The following is a 25104-nucleotide window of genomic DNA, read 5'->3' as shown; positions in this document are numbered from 1 at the left end:
ATAAACAAACGTTTTCGAGTCGTGCTTTTGACGCATAAGGAACGCACGTGGGATCTAAATGCTACACCCAAATTGTGTCCATTTTATGGGGTATTTGGTATTATCGATGGATATTATTCCACCAACAAGATTCCATCGGAAAACGGTGTTGGACTTAAGCTGGCTGGGTTTCTGCATACAGCCAAGGAACGGTATCAATTGTCGGATTACAATGCCTTGCAACTGTTAAATTTCTTTAAGTACAATTTATTGGATGCGTCTCGTCATCTTGGAGGGACAGGATGCCCGCCCAAAATGCTGCTAGAAATCGATTCGCCTTGGCGACTGATCTCCGCCTCAATATGTGAGCTGGCCCGCTTGGATCAGTTTGCGACGCAGACATCCTTCACCAACTATCGTGAGTGGGTCAATATCAGTTCGAACATTCTGATTTGTGTCCAGCCCACGGACTGTATGTTCCAGACATACGCAAGCCGCTATTTGCGCCTACAGCGCACCTATTATCGGGGACGGCACATTTGGGTGTCCTGCGTCCTACCCGATAAGCATGGACCCTTCGAGGTTAACGGTCTGCTGATACCCACTTCTAAGAAAGCTACCTTAAGATATTACTACGGTATCATGTGTGATTTAGAGAAGTGTTTGGCACCACTTGTTCTGGCCTGCATGAAATGGTTGTCTGCTCGTGGATGAGTCCTTGGGTATAACAAATGCTTACAGACCGTTGAATCTCATCTGACAAACTATACAAGTCGAAAGCTAACAAGTATTTTATATTTAAGATCTTTAATTTAATCTTTTTTATATAAAATATCCAGTCAGTTATTTTTATAAATGCAGTCAAAACTATTTAAATGACAAGTCTTTTTTTGTAAAGCCAAATTATGTTCAAAAATATAGGTGATTTGATTCCGCATTCTTTATTTAGAAAAAATTACAAATACAGTTAAAAAAAAAATATATATACAAAAAATCTATTAAATGCATAGTTTTTTTTAAATTGTCAGAAATAATTGTATAAAAGCATTTAATAAAGTATGAAATTAAACATCAGAAAACCACTCTACATATTAAACAAGTATATAAACACATTGACACAAAGAAATATTAGTTAGGAAATGGTTTTAATTATTGCTCTTAGCTACATATAATCATCAATAAAATCTTTTCCTTTGCATATCAAAAGAATGAAAGAGCAACCCATGTCAACAACTCAAAAAAAGTTATACTTAAATATCAATTTAATTAAATATTATCGCTTTCCATCCAATCTTCATCGGATAGTTCGTTCTGCTCATCCGTCGAAGAGAAGATGCCATCGTCGTCGCCGTCTTTCTCCTGGTACTGATAACGCTGATATCGCTTCCAATGGATGTGCGCCATAGTTTTTGGGGGCGGCTTGGCTCGCTCCGTGTCGTAGACCAGCCAGTGGCTATGCTGCTGCGCATACAATGAGTTGAGTAAACTGGGCCAATACACGTTGAGGCCCTGCTTGGCCAGTTTTACATGCAACTGGTAACCATGCTGACGCTCTGACAAAATACGCACCTCGCCCAGCAGATTGAGAATGCACCGTTGGATTGGTGTTGTATCTTTGACCTGATATATCAGCACATTGCCCTGATGCAGGAGCTGATATTGCGGCACTTGCTGCTCAAAAATCAGCTCAATCTGCAGCAGTGTCTGATGCCAACGCACCTTGGGCCGCACAGCATGCCCAGCGATTACGCCATAATACAGAGCATCAAGCTTGATTTTTGACTTCGATTCGGTTATTGCTCTTGAGTTGTTTTTGAGTGTGTTTTTAAGATTGCCGGTTGTGAGAGAACTCGCCTCATCGCTGCCGAGCATATCGTGCAGCATGTGCTGTGTGGCAGCCCGCACTGACGGATCATCACTGTTCAGATCCTGCAGCAGTGCATCAATAAATGTTGCAACACTATCCGCGTCCGCTTCGTCTTGCCTTGCTTTTGTTGTCGTGTTGGGTTCTTCTTTTGAGTGCAAAGATTGCACTTGATCACTCGTAATCGAAGTGGCTGCCCCTCCTGGAACTGCAACAACTCGATTTTTTAAGTATCGCTTCATTAAACCATAAATATAGCTCAATTTGCTTTCGTTAACTGTTGCAATTGTCTCATTTATAATTTTTTCTTCTGGAGAATTATCTATCTCCAGAGATAGCTCAATTATCTCTTGCTCCGCTGCAGACGCTTTGGATGCTTCTGTTAGCTGACGCTGTTCCATTTCCGTCTTCTCATGCAATTTATGCAACTTTCGGATGCTCTGCTCATCTCGCTTGCCAAATCCTTGACGGATTAGCTCACAGGCTAGTTGGGTCACTCTCACACAGGTTCTCATTGTGGGGCAGTCCTGAACCACAGCCATTTCCTTGGCGTAGACAACATCGAGCATGGCGAATTCCACAATCAGTTGCAAATGCTGATTATCGTTGAGGCCACTTACCACATCGCTGACCCACTTTTTAGCTTCCGCTGGCCAATCGCCCTCACCAATCGATGGCGCCAAGCCGAGCAACCTCACATCCATAGCCAGGGCAGGTTCCTCTATGAATCGAGCATCGCACTCTAGTAATTCTGTGGGTTTAACTTTCAGCTGTTCTGTGCCCTCATCCATTAGTTGGACGGTGATAAGTCGCTTGTCCGACATGTCCACAACGCGCACCCGCTGGTAACTGCCACCTCGACGCAGAACACACACATCTGACATTCTCAGGTTTTGCTTGGTGCGACAATTCTCCTCGCAGCTCATGTGTATGTAGAGAGATGTGCTCAGTTTGCGCAGTGTTGAAAGATTGGATGCATCCCGCCAGGCTGTGCTGTCCTTATCCTTGTAGCTCACAGCCATAACAGCAAAGTGGCCTGGATCATAAATTGTCATAAGGTTGCAGCGCACAACGGTCCCTGGCTGCCACAGAGCGCAAATCGGTCGCTGAAAGTCTTCACTGACTGCGTCATGCCGTTTGTTGCAGTAGAATTGACGACACTCGCCGTTGTACAGCATTTCAGGGCAGAAGGGACGACTGTGATCCTTGAGCTGGCGACAACTGGCATCCAGTTGTTTAAGTTGCTCGTTCGATTCAATGTGATGGGCATTGAAGAACTGCACAAGACGCGGCAGCTCGTTGCTATTGCTCTCGTCCAGCATCACATAGGAGACCATGTCCTGCTTCGATATCGGTGGAGCCAAACAGTTGGCTATGTTGTTGCTGATCGCATGGAAACGATATGAGAACTTTGACCAGGACTCGGGCAGGCTGTAGTGAACAATTAGCTCATAATTCGCAACGGATACATGGCTTTGTTGACCCTCATCCGTAAGCAAAAGCAGCTGACGGAACTGCTAAGAATTTTGAGAGAGAAATATTAAACTTATTAGGCATGGTTGGAAAAATGGAGAAGTCTTTTTAAAATATATATATAAATATATACAAATAAAAATGAATAGTTACACATTATAAAAAGACTTGATTGCAGATTGCAGACTGAGTTCCTCACCTGATTAGCTGCGTCGCTTGGGCCGATGCATTCATGTCCAGCTGCTGTCAGCGCATGTTGCAGCTTTTTCAGCTCCGCCTCGTTTTTGCAGTAGACAAGTGTGCGTCTCTGCAGTGGCCTTTGGTTGGCCAGATAGTCGAGTAGCTGCTGTGTCTTCTTGCCGCTGGGCTGAACGGCCACGTTTATTTTGACGCCGCCGTAGACGGCTGCCTCCAGGAAGTCGCCAAAGAGGAGAAGATGATGCTGACCAAATCGCTTGAGCAGTTCATGGAAAACACGTCCATGCCACTGCTGAGCCACGAGGATTAGCTGTGGTATCTTAATGTTGTGCAGCAACTGGAGCACCTCATTTAGCAAGTCTGGCGCCGTACTTCGCATGCGATCATAATCATCGAAGATGAAATACTTGAGGCGTTGCGTATCGATCAGTTGAATGGCATGGCGCAACAGTTGCCACAAATGCGTCACTGTGGTAACCAAAATGCCACATGAATTGAGCAGCATCAAGTGCACCTCCTCCATGCACTGGGCATGTGTGTTGAGCACCTTCACCATGCTCGTGTCGTGGCCTGCCATCAGGATATTGCACTGATTGGACAGCGTTTGTGCATTGGCCACCGAGTCCGCCAGCAGCACAGCTAATGGTCCCATGCCGGGTGTATTCCAGGCTGCCATGCTGCCCATGACCAACGAGCACAAAGCGGGCAGATAGCACATGGAGCGACCGCTGCCAATGCGATCGATCAGCACCAGCGAGTTGCCCGCCATCAGATGGGGCCAAGCATACAGTTGTGTGGGCAGCGCCGTTAGCAACTTCAGCTCCACCAAGGCCTTCATTGTGTTTGCGCAGAGCTGTGACTCTGGCCAGGATCGCATGGCCGCAACTGGAGCTGTGCTGTGTGCCAGCACAAGATTTGTGCAGTTCAACGAAGAACTGGTTTCATTATGGATGCCTTCAAATATGGACTTGGAAAGTGTTTGTCGGTTCTTATTTGATTTCTTATTAGCTTGCTTGCCTTCCACTTTATCGGTTTGATCTGCCAATTTCTTAACTAATTCCGCCTGAATATTATTCACAGGTTGGTCAATTTTATTTGGCTGCAATGCATCTGGCTCTTGAATAGAAGCTTGATGCATTTGCGGTTCCTCTTTGATGTGAATGAGCCCCTTATCAGCATAGTAAGCACCAGTTGAAGTACCAAATTGATTATATTTCTGTTCTAGGTTAGCCTGCAGTTTCTGATGTGATTCCAACTGGTTATTGGTCTCAGATTGAATAATCTTATGCTTCTCCAATGATTCTTGACGGGTAGCTGAAGATTGGCAATCGCTTTTCACATTTTTTCGATCTTCTTCAATTAGGTTCAGCACACAGGGATTTTCCTTCAGCTTAGTGGACTTTTCTTCATTTCTTCTTGGCTGCCTAAACATCTCCAAATTGTATCGTTTGATTTGTATTGCTGTTGCTGGTTTTGCTTGCATTGGATCAACTGAAGCATCAAAACTATTCAAGGACCAGTTGCTGCTGTTGCTGCTTGAGCCACTGGTTGATTTCCTTGAGCCTCCTATTAGCGCCGTCTCCACAACGCTATCATTGCAGCTTTTCACCTTGGTCAGACGCTTTGCGGATTCTGGCATTTTTGGCGCTGCTCCGGGATCGAGTCCAACGTCTAACATATCCGGCATTTTGGAGAACAGCCTTTCCACGAGTTCCATAAAAACCGTAGAGCAGCAACTAGTCTCAATATCTGAATGGTTCAACTCCAACAGATGTTTGTCATAGACAGCTCTCGTACTGGCTTCTGAGCTTAGCTCCGGGCGTCCACATTCAGAGTCCACCAGATAGCTGGCAGCATCCACAAAAGTGCCACCATGCTGTGCAGACTTGATCAGTAGTTGACCATTGTTGTGCTGCTCCTCATTTTGGTACAGATTCTTGTAAACCAGCAACTGGGCCTCCAGCAGTCGCTGGTCAAGCAAGCGAACTGCCCTGTTGGACCATTCAGTGCCGCTGTTGGGCGCCACATGGGCCACGCCACCCCACTGAAAGTGGATGTGCTTTTGGCACAGGCTTGGCGGCAGCAGCCACATATCTTTGGGCTGGCATTTGATAAAGAAGCCATAATCCAATGCCCATACCAGATACTCGGCGTGCTTGCCAACAATAACGAGGCCACGCAAAAGTTTGCACCTGCTCACGATGACATGCTGATCCGGGACGTAGAACTCCCGCTGGTTGTCGACGTGACAATGCGGCGACAGTTGCGACTCCATGCGGTTAACCCTGACACCGCCAGCCGCCAGCTGCAGCCATGTTGTGTAGCAGAACAGATGCGGATTCACATAGTGCGTTATCACGATTCCCTCCTCGGGGTTAATGGCCAGCGGCTGGTTTTTATCCTCCAGTTGGTCTATAAGTAAGTAAGCAAATAAATTTTATATGATAACCTTTGCAAATAAAGACATATTAATGGCCAGAAGCTTAAAGTTCACATAATTTTCCAGAGCGCCGGCGAGAGTCATTCGTGTGGAAATTTCTCTGATTTCCACGCACGAGAAACTTTTGTCGCAAACGCAAAATAAAGTAAAATATAAAAAGAAAATAAATGGGGCAAGTTCAGTTTGAGACCATGCCAGCTTTAATTTGTTCAACTTTTGCACAATAACAATTCGTTGTGCAACTGTTGTTGCTGCTCTTTGCTGAACTGCAAAAAGCCGCAACTGGCGCATCTAGTTGAGGTCCTTGTGCTTATTTCTGCTGCTCTTTGAATGGACGCGAAACCCTCATCGACAGTTGGCAAACAGAAATTGTTGTTGAATTAACACTTTTGCTGTCGTTAGCCGTTTGGCACAATGGCAACACTTAACCCATTGCATGGCCTTATTATACCATTAAATATGCAAAACAACAAAGAATCATAATCAAAACAAACGAGACGAGATTCCTTATGAAAGAGAAAGAGCGAGGGAGAGGGAGTGAAACAAAGATCTCGCTCTTGCTGTCTCTCTCTCTCTCTCTCTGTGCATATCGGCGCTCTCTTCTTGTTGCTCAGTCTCCGTGTCAGCTGACGAATGCTGCTCAGATAATCGCGATAAGCTGCTGAGAGCAAAGGCAATACACAGCAGGAGAATAAAAAAACGCATAGTTTATCTCATAAAAAATCGTTTAAATACCACTAAACTGTGCAGTAGCACAAAAAATATGCAAATAAGCCAACTTACACTCGCTCCCTTATATGCTGACAATACAAGGGGATGGCAGATCAATCAAATGTTGGCTATTCAAGCACATAAACCAAAACTAATTGGCTTAAAATGAAATTACTACTGAAAGCAATGCAAATGTGTCTGCTTACTTTGGCTGCATTTGTCGCTGTTGCAGGCTGACATCTTTAGCTACACTGGCTCGAATTTCCGTTAAGTTTATAAAAAGCTTTAAATAGAAAAATCATTAATTAATATTTAACGAATTACAATCTGTACCTATTACCAAAATGGCAAGTCACAGAATGGCTGGTGGCTGGGGAGGGGGGAGGTCAAAAAACTGTCATTATTCCTTTATACGTGTGCCAAAATGTGCGTGAAATATTGCTCACGCGTCCATCTGTAGTGGAGCGGACATCTGAAATTGAGAGACGCAAAAAATGTAAACAAAACTTATAGCGGCGTCTTAAAAATGGCTTTATCAGCGTATTTTGAGAGAAGCATCGCGCATATGTATGTATGTATATGAGAGCTGTATGAATATGTGTGCACGCGTATATGTGCACAAGCTCAGCTTATAACATAAGAGATTAGAAGTTTATAATTTAATATATATTTTTATATTAAGCAGCACTCACCAAATCATCGATTGGCAATAAAATGTCAAATTGAAATCAACAAGTGCAAATAGGCGACAAAAAACACAATTAGAAAACACATGCATACATATAAATTATAAAATATTAGAGGAACATATTTTCTTTTATTTAAATTAACAACCAATCAGAGCACATTATCTACACAGACGATCCGAGCCAACAGCGCAACTGCGATCAACTGACTTTAGCGATGTTGTTACTTGAGCGCCAAAACACATACAAACACAACACACACACAGGCGAACAGGCACTTGTGCATGTGCATACATACATATGCAAGTAGACATGCATCTAGTAAGTGTGTTTGTGTGCTCATGTGCATGTGTCGGCTCGTATTTCTTTTATGAACCGTTTCCAACACACATACGTACATACATGTATATGTATACATACAGTTGCGGTCACAATAATAGTAGTGATGCTTCTTAAAGAACTTAATAAAAATATGACTTATTTTATCGCGATACGATCGGGACCTCTTTAAAATACGCAATATGAAGGAAAAATTCAATTCTTATCCGAGAATGTTTTAATTATACAATTATTTTCCAACAGCTTATATTATAATGATAAATTTAAATAATAATTTAATAATTTAAATAATCTTCAGTGTTGATTGCTTGTGTTTAAATAAAATGTGCATAATTTTATAAGATAAGGTCGGAAATACACAAAACCATACAATTTTTTATTTATTGTACTACCTTGAAAGAGTAATCCTAAGCACTTCAAACATCATTTACATATCTAATATGTTTACATATTTATTTACCCCTTTATAATTTTAAATAAGTAAATCACGAAACTGTTTTGTGGTATATTTACAGAACTGTATGATGCATAAACTGCTCACCTCAGGCCAATTAAACGCATACATGTATGTACATTTCATGTAAATGTTTAACCCGATAAATCATTGCAATCTGAGCCTGCACGCTCCTCCCTCTCAACCCCTTTGGCTGGCTAATTTCAACACAAAGTGCGAACAATTTATTTTCCCTCAAAAAAGTTACGAATTTTACCGTAGAAAACTACACAATTTCACCCTTTTTTTACCCACCCGCCAACAACTTTCACTCTTCCGTTTTTTTTTATTTCCTTTTTACTTTTTTTTTGTGCTACAGATTTCGTTTATTTTTGCGAGTCCTATAAAAAAAATGTTTGTCACTGGGTCGGCGTGGGCAACCCCTATATGCTTGTGTGGCTTTTACTCCTTTTTTTCTATTTGATTGTTTCATATTTATGAGGATTATGGTTTAGTGCTGAATGCGTCCGCTGTCTTGCCAAGTGGCTGCTACGTGTGGTAATTTATTTTACGGTTAAGGACTCCTTTTTTTGTTGCTGTTGTGATGGATGCTTCGGCTTGGGCCTAAGTGAAAGTTCTACTTCGCATTGTTTGCGAAATCTGTGAAGGAGCAGGAAGATCGCACGCCAAAGATAAACAGAGCAATTGTGTGGATGAGAGGTCAGTGCAGAGAGGGCAGAGGGCAAGTGCTCAGAGTTCAGCTCCTAACTGACTCAATTGAATTGTGGCATTTGCGATGCGCTTTGCGTTTGCCAACCGTTTATTTAAACAAATCAGGCCGCCGCCGGGTTAAAAGCCATTGAAAGCAAAAGGGGTTGTAATCTGATGAGTGGGGTTAGAGGAAGGTGGGATGTGGGGGGGAATGTGTGCGTTGACTTGGCACGCATTATTGTTTATTTTGCAAATCTGTGGATGGTCTTTGCGAAATGGAACATCGATTTTTTATTTCTGTTTTGGCAAACTCACACGCTGCTCTGAATAAATATTTGTAATATTTGGTCGCTTTAAAAATCGCTTGGAACAATTATACATATTATATATATAAATATCAACAAATAATTTTACAGAATGTTTGATGATTTTGTGACAAAAGCAGCTAGTTAACCTTTAGTCTTAAATTATAACTTTCATTAAGTAAACTACACAAACTGAATTTTCTTTCAGTAAAAGCCTTTTTTATTAATCACGTCATGCAAAATTGTAATAAAATTTCCCCATTTGGTCTCGTGTTTTCAAATTTAACGTACGTTGTCAAGCATTCGATATTCCCGTTGATATGTTATCGATAGTCAATAACTATAAATTGCCCAACTTGAACATTTTGCGATAGTCCACCACCATAGTATACTAATTTTGAAACGGCTTGCGAAACAGAAACTTCCGGCTAATTTAAAAACTATACCAAACTACCATTTACCCTATTGAAACTTATTATGATATTATACAAGCAGCATTGTATTATTAATGGACAAAGTTAAATTTACTATTGGCGGACACAATTTCTAATGTTCGTTTTTAGTGAATGCCAACTTGTGCGTAAGAAAATGCCTAAATAATCGATATGCACACGCATCACATGTCGGTAGCCATTTTTGTTTTCGATAATTTTATATTTTGTATCGACATACACAAAGCGCATCACACACATAGAGTCAAAAAAAAAATAATCAGGCTGCGTACGAAAAATTAAGAAAATTTATTCAGCGCTCCTACGACGAGTTTGTACTAGAGCAAATAAACCAGTCTTTCGTGTGCGTCGTCCAAAAAACTGCAGCAAAATAACTAAGTTCAACATACGCCTTGATAACATCATGTCGAAAAATAAAAAATTGTCGCTATCGAGCGACCCGACAGAAAAATTTATCTACAAGCCAAAGGATTTAATATGGTAAGATTGCTTGCTGCTATCTCACCCAAAAAACACATAATGTACAGTGCCTCAAAATACCAATAAGCAGCAAACGCTGCTCGTGCATTTTGAATTACACTGTATGGCACAAAAAGTTAAATGCAAACATACATAACCTCAATTGTCGCTCCGTTGGGCAAGCGACAAGTTAGTCTACATAAAAAAAGAAGAAATAAAAATTGCATTTAAACAATTGGTACACAATTAGAAATGCATAAAAAACTATGAAATACATGTACGTTCTACGAGCGACTTTGTTTTCGTTGTTTGTTGCGGCGTCGACGTCGCTGTCGATGCGTTGGCGCTTTTTTCGCGCGCGCACCCGAAATCATTGTTTTCTAAGCTAATACAAACTAAGCAAATGCGTAAGACATAGCTAAAAACGGTAATAATTTATTATATTTCAGGGCCAAGATGAAGGGCTTCACACCGTGGCCGGGAATGGTAAGCAAAATGTTTGTGTATCTGTTTGTGTTGCTGCTGCCGCCGCCGACAGCGACGCCGCTGCCGCTGCCGTGTTTGTTTTCGACTGTACTTTTTCATGCAGCCGAGCAACAGAACAAGCAGAGCAGAGCAGCGGCGTTGAACGTGCGCTGCTGCCTCTGTTGCCGTCGACGTCATAACGCACTTGTACGCTTCTTGGATGTTTGTGTGTGTGTGTTGCTGTTGTTGTTATTGTTACTGTAGCGTTGCTATCAACAAAGAGTTCTTTCGGATGTTACTTCTGAAAAGTGCAGCTTTCTTTTATGTGTACAGCCGAACAAATTAGAGAACGATATAAAAATTGTGTCTGAACTTTGAAATTTGTATGAAAGAATGTGTTGCTGCTATAAGGGTATAATACCCTGTACGTGTGTGAGAAAAGGGGGATGTCTGTTAGATGGGAACAGCATGTGTTTATAATTGTTGTACGTGTTGTTTACAGATCGTGGATCCACCGCTCGACCTGCTCAGCCAGCAGCGACGCGCAAACACAAAGTGCGTCTTCTTCTTTGGCTCGCGCAATTTGTAAGTAACTGAAATACGAGTTATAAAAAAGAGAATATATGTATATATATATATATTTATATGTGTATAGCGCTTGGATTGAGGAGCCCAACATTAAGCCTTTTGAGGGTCCGTGGAAGGATGAGATGGCGAAAGTTAGCAAACCGGCTTCGTTTAGGCATGCGATGGCCGATATTGAGAAATATGTGGAAAATCCTGCAGAGATTGATAGTCAAATCGATGAGAGTTGTGGCATGGCGAATCATGCCACTGAGGCAGACTTTGACAAGATTCGCGATGGCCTCGATAGCGATGAGGCGACAGCCGATGGCAATAATGGTCTCGTGCCCCATGTCGTTGGCAGCCCGGATGAGTCGGATATGCCGCACGCTGTTGTTGAAAACAATGCAAAGTCCACAAAGTCACCGGCAGCAATGACGACGGCGACGACGACGACAACACCAATGGCCAAGAGTCAGACGAAACGCACACCCAAAGCAAAATCCAGCGCTGCCGTCGCTGTCAGCAGCAAACAGGCGCACAAAGCGGCATCGGCGAAATCGGCAGCAGCCCAGAAGCGACGCATATCGGCACACCAGACGCCCACTGGTGGTTCAAGCGCCAAGCGCGGTCGACGCGCTGCCTCGGGCGATATGATGCGCTATGACAGTCCAGTCGGGGGGGATTACGATGGTGCCAGCTCGTCCTCGTTCGCTGCCCGGACGCGAATTGATCCAGATACCTTCTTGAGCCCTCTGTCGAAGCGTACGCCCAACGCAATTGCGCTGCTGGATCGACCAGTTGTCACACGGCCAGAGACAAAGGCCATTGACATGAAGTCACGTACGAACACACTGGTCGATCGCGCCATTGAACCGTCCGATCTGACATTTGGTTTTCTCGGTCTCGGCATGATGGGTTCGACCATAGTCAAAGACCTCATTTATACGGGACACAAGATTGTGGTCTGGAACCGCACCATTGATAAGGTGACTTGATTTAATTATTATTTAAAATTGCTTTGTCATTTAAACTTTTTCCCGCTCTTCTGTGTGTTTAGTGTCAACCTTTTGTGGAGGCGGGCGCTGAGGTTAAGGACACACCTATGGACGTGGTGGAGGCAGCAGACATAATATTCTGCTGTGTATCAGATCCCAAGGGTGCCAAAGACGTAAGTTTTAGTTGCAGATTCTGATGTATTCTTGTCTTCTATTTAATACGCTCGTTTTGTGTGCAGCTCGTCTTTGGCAACTGTGGCGTCCTGCAGCTGAAGGATTTGCGGAACAAGGCATATGTGGAAATGTCGACACTTGATCCAGATACATCGTTGGATATTGGGCTGGCCATCAAGCAGTGTAATGGTCGCTATTTGGAGGCACAGATCCACGGCACACGACAAGAGGCAGCCGAAGGCATGCTAATCCTATTGGCCGGCGGTGATCGATCAGTCTTTGAGGAGTGCCATTCCTGCTTCAAGACAATTGCAAAGAACACCTTCTTTTTGGGCAGTAAGTTTACACTGCCAATAAGTTACAATTACTTCCTTTCTCATCGTATACTAAAATTTCTTTCATTGTTCGTATCTAGCAGATATTGGCAACGCCTGTAAAGTGAACCTCATTTTGCAAACTATTCTGGGCGTCAGTCTGGTCGGACTGGCAGAGGCGTTAGCTTTGGGTATGTACTCCTAACTCTCGTTTATAAAACGTTTTCTAAACTCCAGTGATTTGCTTACAGCTGATCGTTTTTCCATTTCGTTAAACGATATCATAGATATATTCGATTTAACTTCTATGAAATCACCTATGCTGCTGGCCAAAGGCAAAGGTAAGTCTAAAAATTCCAAATCCCAGTATAAAAACTGTGGCATATCTGTGTAGATAGCTTAATAGATAAAGATTAATATGATAATGAAGTTAAATATAAAAGTTTTTAGCAAGCGTAGAATGTTTGCACTCACTAGAAATGATTTATATAATTAGCTAAACATATTACATTTGATGTGTATAATAAGTAGGCATTTTATTCAAGGTATCTTCTACTTGGTACTTATCAAATAGTACCTGCTTTTATTAACAGATAGTTTTCAACTTACTATCAACTTTTGTATATTTCAAATATATTTCTAATGAATAATTGTATTATGCTTGTTCGCAGAAATGGCCAAGGGCGATTTTAATCCGCAGCAACCGTTAAGTCATATGCAGAGGGATTTGCGTTTGGTGCTCAACATGGCTGAGAATTTGGATCAGTCGATGCCGGTGACGAGCATCACAAACGAGGTGTTCAAGCATACAAAACGCTTGGGGTACAGCGAGCACGATTCGAGTGCTGTATTCGTAAGATCCAGATTTTAACATTTAGTTAACACAGCTACCATTTAAACTAACTTTATCATTTAGTTTAAACCGTACACACACACACACACACACACACACACAGAAACACACATATACATTTAAAAAAAAAACTGACACACACACACACATCGAGACGCGTTGACGGCAATAACCACAATACACATGTAGGCAATGGATTGTATCAGTTTTCGTAAAAAAAAAAAACGAGAGTTAATAGAATCGTATGCCGGACACATTTTTGTTGTTATTGTTCTTGCAACACGAATTCTAATCCATTCATATCTCTACCCCTCCTCCCTCCAACTGCCTTCTACTACTCTCTCCCCAACACCCACCCACCTACCCACTCCCTCCCCCACTTTAACCGCAATCGCACACAAAACTAGGGTAACTTCTATGCAGATCTAAGACCAAACTTCAAGCCCGTCAAGATATTGGTGAACGTGTCGACGGATCGCTTGTCGCGTTCGGAAACGCCGTCGCCATGCTTGAGGCGGACACGCTGGGCCAGCGCTTAGGATGAGAGAGAGATGTGAGTGAATAAGTGAGAGAGGAGAGAGGAGGAAGAGTATGTGAAGAGAGCAGAGAAAACTTGAAGAGAGAGCTCGATTGATGAGTATTGACGAGCAGAGAGGGGCGCATATAAAATACAATATTTATATATATATATATATATTTATTTATATATAGAGCCAGTGTTGATTGAGAAGAAAGAAGTGTGAAAAAAGCGGACCGCTTTCATTACTCCTTGTGCGTGCAAAAAATAATACAATTTGATGAATGTTGTTTTCAATTTCTATTATAATTATTGTTTTCATTTATATTTGGCCTAATCATTAGCTGACGCCAAGCCAGTACTAGCCGCCCCCCCTCCCCCCACCTTCCCGGCCCCCTCGAAGAGTTCAGTTCATTTGCAAGAAGAGAGCATGTCGTAAATAAAACTGTAATATTATTAAAATCAAATGGAACAAAAAGAACGACTACTTTTCTCATTCGAGATGATGTTATTGTGTGTAAATGTTGCTTCCCAAATATAAGTGTATCAAATATATACATACTACATACATTCATGCACATGTATTTAACGACGAGAGCATGCGAATAAATTGTACAAAAAAAAAAGCAAATTATAAATATACACATTGTGAAACAATTGCAACATTTGACAAACTTTTCATTTCGAGGAGAGCAATTTGCTTGCTAAGTACGCGACTCTTGCTGGCTGCGCCTTCGATTTGATTTTTAATAAAATAATTCGTATATTATTATACAGTTAGTTTACTTAAATCGCACATAAAATCTAGTACGCATACTGCCCTATGCAAGAACTGCAATACCAACCACCATTTAGTAGTTTTCATTGTTCGACATCATTGAAACAAACAAACAAACAACAAGACACACAACTGAAACCGAGATAAGAAATTTACAGAAAATAAATATAAAAAAACACACAAAAAAAAATTAGTGTAAACTTTTAGAGCCAAGAGAGTTTCGAGGGATCTATATTAATAATAATAAGAATAAATATATACGTGTATGTATGTATATATATACATATATATATAAATAAATAAATATATTTTACTTATTATTTAGTCTGTATTTTGTTGTAAAACAAAGAATAATAAAAAAATCGTAATTCTTAACTATAATCGACAGTAGCTTAATTATTGGAAATATTTTACATTTCAATCGTCTATTGTATTATTTAGATAAATATTATTGAACTGAGAAGGCGATGCTTTTGTTTATCCAACATCATTCGCTAAGTTATTTCCAGGTGAAAGTTATTTCTAGCCAGTGAAATAAATTTGAATTCCAAGAATTTCAGCACAATCATGCAGCTCATAAAGATTCGGCTATTGTTGGTGCTGTTGCTGCACGCTTGGATTGCCAGTGGACAGGGAGAAAATGCGCTCTTGCAGGCAAATATGAAGATCTATTGCAGCACGAAGATCACATACGGAAAGGAGATAGCAGTTATGGTCACTTTAGCCAAATATCCAAGGTATCCAATAGTGCTGCATCTCAGCACATTAAAATATTTGCTGATGTATCAGGAAGTAGGCATAGGATCTGCACCAATGACGCCCACATTTCGAAATAGCGATCGAATCAGCGACGAATTGCAGCGCCATAATATAGTTCAAGAAGGACCGCTGGCCTACGAAAGCGGCTTCTATGTGGTGATAATGGCAACCTTCTGGGAAATGGGCTACACCAAACTCACACTGGAAGGCAGTGCGCCCAGCAAACGTGGCATTGAACCCGTTAACGAAAACATCCAATTAGACGTCAAAGCGCCGCCGTATTGTGTGCCACTAATTGTGACAAGGCTCTGCTCAAATCCCAACAATCCACTACCTGTGAGCGTGAGGCGAACGATCATTTTGAGTGCGCACGTATTAAAATCTTGCGATATGGATAGCCCGATTCTAACTTGGACTATTATGGATTTGATGGGGATAAGTGAGTTTTACATTATTGTGTACATCATCAGTTTGTTCAATGTTTTGTTTTCCAGCTGTGCTGAAAACCTATACGGACCAACGGAAATTATTCCCTTTGAAGCGCTACGAAATACGCTTTACAACGAAATTCGAGATGTGGCGCAATCTGTACATGATTCGAGTTGATGGCGAGTTCAATGGCTTGAAATATGCGACACGCTGCTATCTGAAGGTACATCCGGAGTATCTACAGGCAGTGATTAGTGGAGGCGTTGAAAAACATTTGCAATACATGTCCGATGTAGTCATGGATGGGACGGATAGTCGTGATTACTCCAAACAGCGAAGAGAGAAGCAATTTAGGACTTACAATTGGAAATGTTTTCCACAGGACGGCATACCGAATTCAGTTTGCCAACATGGCGTCATTTCTAATGGTATGCGGAACTAACAAAGTAATACACCATATATATTTATTATTTAAATTATTTGATTTAATCACACTGCTGAATCGTGTCAATTATCAATTGATTCATCACATTTTTCGATCAGTCATTAGTTACGTTGCTGACTTATCGCAGTCAGTGTGAATATATATATAAAGTATTTTTGACATTTCTCTTGCTTATTTTCAGCTCCGAAATTCACAATACCCGGCTATTATTTCGTGCTACACTCAACATATGTTTTCATGCTGACTCTGACCGCCGATGATGATCCAAATAAAACCTCTTACGCATTCCAGACCCTCACCATTGTCAGCTACGGCACCTTGAATATTGATATGCAATGCTTGTCGAACTGCGCCTTGGGCCAGTACAATGAGAACAAGAAGGTGCTGCTGCTGGCCAAGTGCTTCGACTGTCACACTCTGCACGATATCAGCTATTCGTGGTATGTTATGGATGCGCTGACGCTCAACACAAAGACCCTGTCCACACACATACACACGGCGAAATCGGTGGCGACCATCCGACTGGATGTGCGCTCCACCGATGGACGCATCGGTAGTGAGCTGATGACGCTTCGTCAAAATGTTCCACCCAAATACGGCAAATGTTCAATTAAGCCCATTGAAGGTGTGGAGGCACAAACACAATTCTCCATGTGCTGCGAGCAATTTAAGACGCACAATGCACCACTTGTGTATTTGTTCTATGCACGTCGCATGCTGTTAACTGAATGCCATAATTGTGCATGTACCATCCATCTGCCAAAAGATGTGCGTTGCGTTAAGGTCTTCATCTGCGATCATTCGCTTACGTGCAGCAAGAAGTATGTGCCGGTTACGGTTATCCCACTCGCCAATTTGACACTGAGCACACCGGAAGAGATCTGGGAGTATCTAACAACGGCACCGCACAATGTCCTTCAGCTGGCGACCACCGGTCACATGAAGCGCCTGCTGGCGTACATTCAATTCGTGGCCACACACATCGATAGCCCCGAGAAGGGCAGTGTTTTGATGCGCGCCTTGGAAGATGCACATCCATATACGCTTGCTTCACTGGGCAAATTGGCAACTTTAACGAAAACATTGGCTGTCCAGTTGACGCCCATCGGTGCACGGGGTCAACAGGTTTTGGTACGTTCGCTGAGCAAGCTAAACGAGGTATTTGCGAGCATTTACGAAAACGAAATGCAAAGATCACTCGTCGAGGAGCCGTACATGAATGTTACGATGTCCTGCGTCATGGTCTACGACATGATGAGGAGCTTGAGCAAGCAGTTACCACGGCCACCGCAAGAGATCTATGATAATTACAATGATGCCGTCACTTTTGAAAACCTGGATCAGAATTTAGTTGATTTACTGCTGCAACGGATCTATAAATACAAAAATAAGGATTGCAAGCAGCGTTCGCTCAACTGGCTGAACTCAATGTGGCAAACGGAGCGACTTTATCGCTTCCTATATATGGCCCGTAAACATGGCATTCAACCCGATGAGCCGAGTGGCTTGGATGTTGGCGTTGCCCTCGATATCCGTTGTTTCAAAGTGGAGTACGGTCGCACATATGTGACCAAGACGAGGGATAGGATGCATACCGTGTATACACGGCCCGAGTTGCTCCACGAGGTAATGGAACCGTACACCGGTTCGGTTTGCATCAAGGTCGTCTCGACTATACGCGAGCTGGGCTGGTGGTATCCGGAAGATAAACAGCCCAGCGCTGTGCTCCTCTCGGTGCACTTATACTTCCAAGAAGACAAGTTCAAGCACGAGATTCATTTGTCTGACAGCAAAATGAGCTTCAATACCGTCGTTAGCAAGTACAGGCCCGCCCAGGATTATCCGGAGGTCTCCAGTAAGCAAAGAAAATATCCCCTATATTTATAAATATTAATATGCAAAGATTCTTATTTTTGATTGCAGTGAATGCTCACAGCCAGGGACGAATCTGGTTTGACGATGACGACGAGGATACTGAGGATTCTGTTGGTGAAACTGGCAAATATGTAAATTTCCAGAAGCACGAGCAGCTCCAGATGATGCAGGAAGTGCGCGTTTATCGAACCAATCTGGATGATCATTCCATGATGGTAGTGCGCTTCCAGCACACAACCCATCGATTGCGAGCGCTGCTCATTTTGGATGAGACACCGCTGAAGATGAGTGAGGCGATTAGGAAGGAGGGCTGCGTTGTGCCGGCCGATTCAAGAAATTCAACGCTGTTGTTGCGCAACAATTGCTTCAGTTGGCATCGTGTTTATCTGGCGGTGCAGGTCGACAGTGAATACACCCATGAGGACTATGAGTCAACGCCAATACCCGGTGGACCGGCTCTCTACTCGTTTGCCATTCAGTTGCGCAGCTGTGACTATTGGATGTATTCGCTTGGCGAGGGGAAGGAGCGCTGGTCGCACACCCATTGCCTGCCCGGACTGGAGTTTCCGCGAAAGGATTCGATGTACTGCACATGCACAGTGCTGGGCACCTACACCAGCTATGTGTTCCATGTGCCCGCCATTGTTGTGCCCGCCAATTATAATATGGCCATCAGCACTAATTGGCAATTTGTGGCCATTTTTTTCCTTGCGATACTCCTCTTGTTGGTGTGGCTGATCGCACTATACATCTACCGCAATGGGCGGCCCTGCCAGACGGTCGTCTGCGATATGACCGGCTTGGAGGATAATGCCCATCGGGATGTGCACGATCTGTTGGTGTTCATCAAGACTGGGGGACGCATTAATGCGTTGACAACGGCCACAGTTCGCATCATCTTCCAGACAACGCAGCGAACGGAGTTGCAGTTCACGCTGATGCAGGACCCGGAACATCCCAAGCTGACGCGCAACTCCACCTATATCCTGTGGCTGCGCACCCGTGACATACGCATCCCTACCCGCATTGCCGTCTCCCACGACAGTGGGGGACGCTATCCGACCTGGTTCCTGCGGCGCATTGAGCTTATGGATCTGCAGACTGAGCTCACTCAGGTCTTTATCGTGCATCGCTGGGTGCGTCAGAAGATCATATTTCTCAGCTCGGCGGTGTTGATTCGTGTGGGCGATGAGAATGCCGTGGAGAGTTGGCGGCGTCGCTTCATCTCCGAATACGAGCGGCAGTGGATCAACTGGGGCCTGTGGCAGCCGCTGACGGGCAAGTGGAGGGAAAGCGCCGTCCACGACAATCTGACGCGTGCCGAGCGCGTTTCCATTTTTGTGACCAAAATAATGGTCACATATTGCATCTGTGCCTGCTGCTTGGGACGCACGACGCCCAACACTGTCTACGAGGATCGCAAGACTCTGGTGGACTACTACGACCTGGTCCTCATGTTCATCTTCAGCTGTGTGCTTACCAATTTCGTTCACTTTCTGTTCGAGCACGTTATTCTCAGGAAATGTAAATTTCGTCAATAATCATTTTTAATATTCCGTTTTTTTGTTAAGCTAAATTGTAATTTTCAAACTTTGTGTTCATTTTATGTGTGTTGTATTAAACTTATGTATTTAAATTTATGTTTTCTAATTGACAATTAAATCAGAACTTCAGAAAATTGATGAAGCCTTTTTTTCGATTTTCATTACGTATTTTCAATTTTATTTATTTAATGACAACTAAAGTCAATCAACCAAATTGAATTAAAAATTCAATTTCAATTTAAAAAATGAAGAAAACTTTATATTTCTTATGAGGTTTAGTTAATACACATTTGTATTATGCCTGTATAAATTTAATTATATTATAATTGATATAATAAAGTATTTTTTATAAATTGCAGTTTAATTGCGTAAAAGCATACGCTAAAAATATATTTAAAATCGAGCATTTGCTGATTGCTATCAATAGTTATTATCAGACTAGCGATGTGTGCTGCTTACTAGTCTAATAAAAAAATGCACATGCTCGAAAATCGTAGTATTTTTGTTGGTATTTTTTGGTGCATTTCATATTTACTTTGTACAATTTGGATCTTCCTCTTGCCGTACTCTTGTGAGTTTGTCGTGCGTGTGTGGCAGATCAAATAGAAATACTTGTAATTAATTAATAAAATATCCTCAAATTGCGTTTGACTTGACAGGAAAATGTCGGAAAAGAAACGAACACGTCGCCGTAAAGATGTAAGTTCCTGCCTCGATGGGCCCTCAAAATTGTCAGAGTGCGACGCAAAAACAAAATTAACGCGATGAGCACAGATGTGTGTGTGTGTGTGTATTGCACAGTCCAATTGGCGTGTTTGTTTTCATTTTGCAGCGTTCGATGGACCGAAAAATCAAACAAAACGCAAAAAAACTATCAATGTGAACTGAAAAAAGGCCATTTGAGTTGTTTTCCAAACGGTTGCAGCTTACATTTGATGTATTATGTGCTGCCATGCGGCCTGTCTGCATTTGCATGTTGTGATTCCCTATGTATGTATGTGCGTATATTGTGTGTGTGTATGCGTGCACTGTCTAATGCCCCCCTGCATGCATGCACCCCCGGCTATTATTAACTTATATTTGCTGTGTATTCCACTTACCCCCTTCCAAGTCGTAGATCGCATAATCAAACAGCTGTGTTTGCTGTAAGAGCTTGTAATATTTGAGCAGATCTGGCAACGTAGTGTATCAAGTGAAAAGTTTGCGTTGAAACACCCAGTGTTGCTTAAAGTGAGCAAATATTTGGATGTATGCGTGAGCAGCAGCAGTTTTGTTAGCGCGCTCTCGCTCTGTAAAGCTCTGCACAATCTGCAGCCGTCTGTTGTAAGACTGTGATCGCTTGCCCACTCGCTTGCTCTCTCTCTCTCTCTTGCTTGTTCTCAGGTGCACCCAGTTATCAGCGGTTTCGTTCGTATTCTGTTGTGGCTTTTGCTTTTGCGCTTGGCTCAATGTTATTGCTGTTGTTGGGGAAAGTTTCAACGACAAAAGTACCAAGCAATATATATATATACACATACACAAGTGTAGAGATTGATGTGTGAGTAGATCGTGAGCCATGTGTGGATCGGATCGGCACTCGTTTGACCAGCCAGCTGCCAGTTGCCTCTTTACTGTTACTGCTCATATTTAATACTTTCTAGACTCGCTTAGCGATTGCAACACGTCACAGCTCGGAAAAAACTAAACACAAAAGAAAAATAAAAAAATCTGCTGCTCTTATTTTTGGCATTGCATATGCGTTCTATTTTCCTTAATACACTACACACATTGCAAGTGCAACATTTTCCACAAAAATGAGAGAGGACGAGCACCATTCTGAGAGGGAACAAGCTGAGATTGAGGCGGAAGAAGAACAGGAAATCTTCGATGACGGCACGGTATAATTATTATAATTATGATTATTCTTATTACTGATGAATCTACGTATGTAAACGTGTGCATATGTTGAGCGATCGACAGTGTGATGAAATACGAATTGATGTCGTGGCCTAAATCCGTTGGCTGAAAGTAAAGCTAAAAGTAAAAGTTGCTTCAAGCTATTATTTTTTTCGAGACCTTATTCAGTTTATGCAAATAAATCAGTATACATGTTAAAAAGACTAGTATACAAACTTTAAATAATAAGAAATAAGAATTGCTGTATGCAAGTTGTTATTTTAAACAATATAACTATAAAGATTCGCTTGCTTATTTTAGGAATACACCGAGCCCGGAGAGCAGAAGGTTGATAAGCCATCGAAGGATGAGAAGAGCGTTGCTAAATGGCTGAAAAAGAATGTGAAGACAAAGAAGACAAAGTTTCTGAGTCACGTTGTCGAGTACTTCACTTCGAGCAAAGCGATCGATGGTCTGCTGAAGTCCAAATTCGCCGAGGGCGATAATGCATTGTTCACCACACGCGAGCAGGTCATCGAGTTCTTGGACATTATGTTGGAGCATAAGTTTTTCCATCGCGCCAAAAAGGTGCCCGTTACGCTGGACGAGGTGCGTGGCAAGCTCGAGAAGAAGTCAGAGTCCAGCAAAGTGCTGGACAAGGAAAAGGATAAAACGGACGCAAGCGGCAAGGGAAATGTGAAGTCGTCCTCATCGTCGGACAAAAAGGATACCGATTTGGAAGCAGATGGCGATGCAGCACAAGCCGGCAGTGCCGCCGCCGTTGATAAGAAGGAAAAGAAGAAACGTAAAATTCGACTGGACATGCATCCCGAGCAAATATTCGTTGACGGGTCGGAGGCATATGTGTGGATCTACGATCCCATTCCACTGCACTATTGGATCATTGGCTTCACATTGCTGCTCGGCGCCATTGGCATTTGCCTGTTCCCGTTGTGGCCGCCACAGTTGCGCCAAGGCGTTTACTATTTGTCCATTGCAGCAGCGGGCTTCCTCGTCTTCATATTGACACTGACCATTATTCGTCTGATTGTGTTCACTATCGTTTGGGCCTTGACTGGCGGCAAACTGCATTTCTGGATCTTTCCGAATCTGACTGAGGATGTTGGCTTCTTTGCCTCCTTCTGGCCACTGTATGAGGTAAGTGTACGAAATACGTCTTCAAATTACTCAACTAATTGACTTAATTCTATAGAGCAATTATGTTACTGATGCATCTGCATCCACATCTGGCTCTAAATCCGACAAGAAATCCAAATCAAAATCAAAGAAAAAGGACAAGGACAGTGACGGTGAGGAGGATACGGCTGTCGATGCAGATGGTGACGCTGATGGTGATGCAGATGCGGATTCGTTGCCACTGGAACCCGAGAAAATTGAGCTAATCAAAGAGCACGATGCCGACATGGAGGTGCGCAAACGTCGCCAAGTTGGCGCCGATGAGTACGACGAGGATGATGATGAGGCGGCAGATGGTGAGGGAGCGGAGACCTCACCGCCGCAAGCGGATACAATGGCGCAAGCCAAGGATACCAAAGCTGGGTAAGCAGGACGCTTATTTGATTTTTGAAGCGAACGAATCTCGTTTTTCAAAGCATTGCTCGAATTTGAACGTATAATATATTATTGGCCTTGAGTTTGTTGTTAACACGCAATTCAAGTCAGCTTAACTTTAGATGTTACCTGTGTACATTTCTGTTCCTTAATAAATTATATATTGTATGATTTCAATATGTATTAACTTTTATTACTCATAAGTTCGTTTTGCGAATTTTTTTATATTTTTTTGTTTTTGATTCTCATTTAATTCTTTTAAAGCATGTCATTCATTCATAACTCACTCAATTGGTAGTTGGTTCTCAAGCTTGTGAACAAATGTGGTTGGCCAACTTTTGCTTAAGCTACGGTTAATATCATTATAAAACTTGGTATGGTAACAGGAATATATTAAAAAACAACAGGACACAGAAAAATAACTATTTTATAACAATTAATTTTAATTGCAGCTATTTTTGTAGCCAGGTAATGTAAGCCTAAATAAAATGAACTAAGAAAAATATACATAATGATATACTCAAAAGGATTTCTAAATGGAAAAATGAAATTAATCAGTTTTGAGAAAACAATGTTTAATATTTTAAAATATAGGAATAAAATGATTAGTTAATCTGAGTAAAATGACTTTGTGCCAACCTGTACATACTTGTAATTATGTATATTGAAATCATATCGCATGCAGAGCATTTTGGAATTGGCTCACAACATTTCCAACCAATTCCATGTATCATATCCATTCCATTTGCCATTGAAACTCATTCAAGCAGTTCGATTACAGTCTGTTCTGATTCCTTGAGTTTGAGCTTCTTCGTAGAGTGTGGATATCAAATATCAAGATTAACCCATTAACTGAGTAAGTTTTATAAGTTTAATTTTTCACACACATACACATACACACACAAACACACACACGCACACACCTCATATAAATCTTTCACAATGTTTGGCTAAAAGTTATTTATTTTTATTTTTTTTATATCAAATTTGCGTTGTTTATATTATGATCTGTTTTCGTTATGAGCTTGTTGAGTGTTGTATTCAATCTAAAAACGTTCTCTTTTTGCAGCACGCCACGCAACTCGGAATCGGATTCGGAGAGCTCGAGCAAAGATTACGAAATAATTAGTTCAAGTGAAGTGCAAAACGTTGCTGGCAACTGAGCGGCGAAATAAAATGAAAAACAACAGCAACTCAAACAAATTCGAAGCTTACTGTATTTAAATAAACACAACATCCATTGCGAGCTAATTGATAAGACAAACTGACAAGAACAACAACAATTCATGTTGATTCCAAACAGATGAAATATGTGTCGGGCTTTTCCGCACATTACGCAAATGTCCACAAATAGAAATTCAGATTTATTTGTATTTTGAATCTGTAAATGATTTAATTTTTTTGATATTGTGCCTGAATACACGACATTTCCTACCATTATGCATATATTGAAATAGCAAATATTATGCGAAGCATTTCGCTAAATGCAGTTGCAGTTGCAGTTGGTTTTGTGTTTTGTTTTTATTTTATTTTTTTGCTATATTTGTTTACTGCTAAGTAATGGCAAATGAGTTCTCAAATTGTTTTTAACTTTAAATATTATACATTTTATAGAAATTTGCGTGCAGCTCAGTGTTTGTTTTTTTTAATTGAGTGCAAGCAACGATTGCTATTGATAATAATGTTTATGATGTGCATGATTATGATTATACATATATAAATATACTTATGAATAAATATATACACATACAATATATTTAATGTACGATCATTTACTTTAAATGTAATTAAAGCAAAAAATAGCATTGAAATTAGTAGTGTAAACACCTAATTATTAAATTAAATAAAGCTAGGCAATTCTGATGTGAGAAATCATAAACACACCGCTCGTT

The 25104-nt window shown here is 41.7% G+C and overlaps 4 protein-coding genes across 11 annotated transcripts; 3 read left to right on the top strand and 1 right to left on the bottom strand.

Annotated features, from left to right (window-relative positions):
* Positions 1 to 994: 994 nt before the first annotated feature.
* LOC6561890 (putative ATP-dependent RNA helicase SoYb) lies at positions 995 to 7382 on the bottom strand. 2 transcript variants are annotated; one of them, XM_001988224.2, is made up of 5 exons: positions 7358 to 7382; positions 7006 to 7137; positions 6872 to 6948; positions 3516 to 5926; positions 995 to 3360 (listed from the first exon to the last, which is right to left on the bottom strand). In XM_001988224.2, exons 3-5 carry the CDS (start codon positions 6903 to 6905, stop codon positions 1246 to 1248), a joined length of 4560 nt encoding a protein of 1519 aa, XP_001988260.1. In that variant the 5' UTR covers positions 6906 to 6948; positions 7006 to 7137; positions 7358 to 7382; the 3' UTR covers positions 995 to 1245. The 2 variants fall into 2 exon arrangements, with proteins under 2 accessions (XP_001988260.1, XP_032592172.1); XM_032736281.1 differs by having other exon boundaries at positions 995 to 3357.
* A 2433-nt stretch (positions 7383 to 9815) lies between these two features.
* LOC6561532 (putative oxidoreductase GLYR1 homolog) lies at positions 9816 to 14971 on the top strand. 4 transcript variants are annotated; one of them, XR_004365085.1, is made up of 11 exons: positions 9816 to 10071; positions 10500 to 10536; positions 11018 to 11100; positions 11171 to 12068; positions 12140 to 12250; positions 12317 to 12587; positions 12670 to 12756; positions 12817 to 12906; positions 13237 to 13418; positions 13826 to 14189; positions 14280 to 14971. XR_004365085.1 is itself a non-coding variant. In XM_001988225.3 (9 exons), the coding sequence occupies exons 1-9, from the start codon at positions 9995 to 9997 to the stop codon at positions 13434 to 13436; spliced, it is 1854 nt and encodes a 617-aa protein (XP_001988261.1). In that variant the 5' UTR covers positions 9816 to 9994; the 3' UTR covers positions 13437 to 13891. The 4 variants fall into 4 exon arrangements, 2 of the variants coding, with proteins under 2 accessions (XP_001988261.1, XP_032591876.1); XR_004365084.1 differs by having other exon boundaries at positions 12667 to 12756; XM_001988225.3 differs by lacking the exon at positions 14280 to 14971 and having other exon boundaries at positions 13237 to 13891.
* Positions 14972 to 15272: 301 nt separating this feature from the next.
* LOC6561533 lies at positions 15273 to 19787 on the top strand. The gene is made up of 4 exons (XM_032735797.2): positions 15273 to 15911; positions 15967 to 16329; positions 16528 to 18201; positions 18270 to 19787. Exons 1-4 carry the CDS (start codon positions 15281 to 15283, stop codon positions 19760 to 19762), a joined length of 4161 nt encoding a protein of 1386 aa, XP_032591688.2. The 5' UTR covers positions 15273 to 15280; the 3' UTR covers positions 19763 to 19787.
* A 520-nt stretch (positions 19788 to 20307) lies between these two features.
* On the top strand, positions 20308 to 25091 carry LOC6561990 (translocation protein SEC62). 4 transcript variants are annotated; one of them, XM_032736055.1, is made up of 5 exons: positions 20363 to 20464; positions 21962 to 22798; positions 22854 to 23123; positions 23164 to 23200; positions 24282 to 24337. In XM_032736055.1, exons 1-5 carry the CDS (start codon positions 20429 to 20431, stop codon positions 24335 to 24337), a joined length of 1236 nt encoding a protein of 411 aa, XP_032591946.1. In that variant the 5' UTR covers positions 20363 to 20428. The 4 variants fall into 4 exon arrangements, with proteins under 4 accessions (XP_032591944.1, XP_032591946.1, XP_001988263.1 ...); XM_032736053.1 differs by having other exon boundaries at positions 20308 to 20464; positions 22854 to 23200; positions 24282 to 25091; XM_001988227.2 differs by lacking the exon at positions 20363 to 20464 and adding an exon at positions 21399 to 21642 and having other exon boundaries at positions 22854 to 23200; positions 24282 to 25091.
* Positions 25092 to 25104: the final 13 nt, after the last annotated feature.

Source organism: Drosophila grimshawi, unplaced genomic scaffold, assembly GCF_018153295.1.
Source record: "Drosophila grimshawi isolate 15287-2541.00 unplaced genomic scaffold, ASM1815329v1 contig_1377, whole genome shotgun sequence".
In the NCBI taxonomy this organism is placed as follows: Eukaryota; Metazoa; Arthropoda; class Insecta; order Diptera; family Drosophilidae; genus Drosophila; species Drosophila grimshawi.
The sequence above is the reverse complement of the archived record's forward strand: the minus strand, read 5'-3'. Positions and strand labels throughout refer to the sequence as shown.

Coding starts and splice junctions, on each gene's coding strand:
- LOC6561533 (XM_032735797.2), top strand. CDS start 15,281: ATGCAGCTCATAAAGATTCGGCTATTGTTGGTGCTGTTGCTGCACGCT. Junction 16,330..16,527: donor ACATGGCGTCATTTCTAATG/GTATGCGGAACT, acceptor GCTTATTTTCAG/CTCCGAAATTCACAATACCC. Junction 18,202..18,269: donor GGATTATCCGGAGGTCTCCA/GTAAGCAAAGAA, acceptor TTTTGATTGCAG/TGAATGCTCACAGCCAGGGA.
- LOC6561990 (XM_001988227.2), top strand. CDS start 21,559: ATGAGAGAGGACGAGCACCATTCTGAGAGGGAACAAGCTGAGATTGAG. Junction 21,643..21,961: donor AAATCTTCGATGACGGCACG/GTATAATTATTA, acceptor TGCTTATTTTAG/GAATACACCGAGCCCGGAGA. Junction 23,201..24,281: donor GCCAAGGATACCAAAGCTGG/GTAAGCAGGACG, acceptor CTCTTTTTGCAG/CACGCCACGCAACTCGGAAT.
- LOC6561890 (XM_001988224.2), bottom strand. CDS start 6,905: ATGTCAGCCTGCAACAGCGACAAATGCAGCCAAA. Junction 5,927..6,871: donor CAGCGACAAATGCAGCCAAA/GTAAGCAGACAC, acceptor ACTTACTTATAG/ACCAACTGGAGGATAAAAAC. Junction 3,361..3,515: donor CAAGCGACGCAGCTAATCAG/GTGAGGAACTCA, acceptor CAAAATTCTTAG/CAGTTCCGTCAGCTGCTTTT.
- LOC6561532 (XM_032735985.2), top strand. CDS start 9,995: ATGTCGAAAAATAAAAAATTGTCGCTATCGAGCGACCCGACAGAAAAA. Junction 10,537..11,017: donor TCACACCGTGGCCGGGAATG/GTAAGCAAAATG, acceptor TGTTGTTTACAG/ATCGTGGATCCACCGCTCGA. Junction 12,069..12,139: donor GGAACCGCACCATTGATAAG/GTGACTTGATTT, acceptor CTGTGTGTTTAG/TGTCAACCTTTTGTGGAGGC.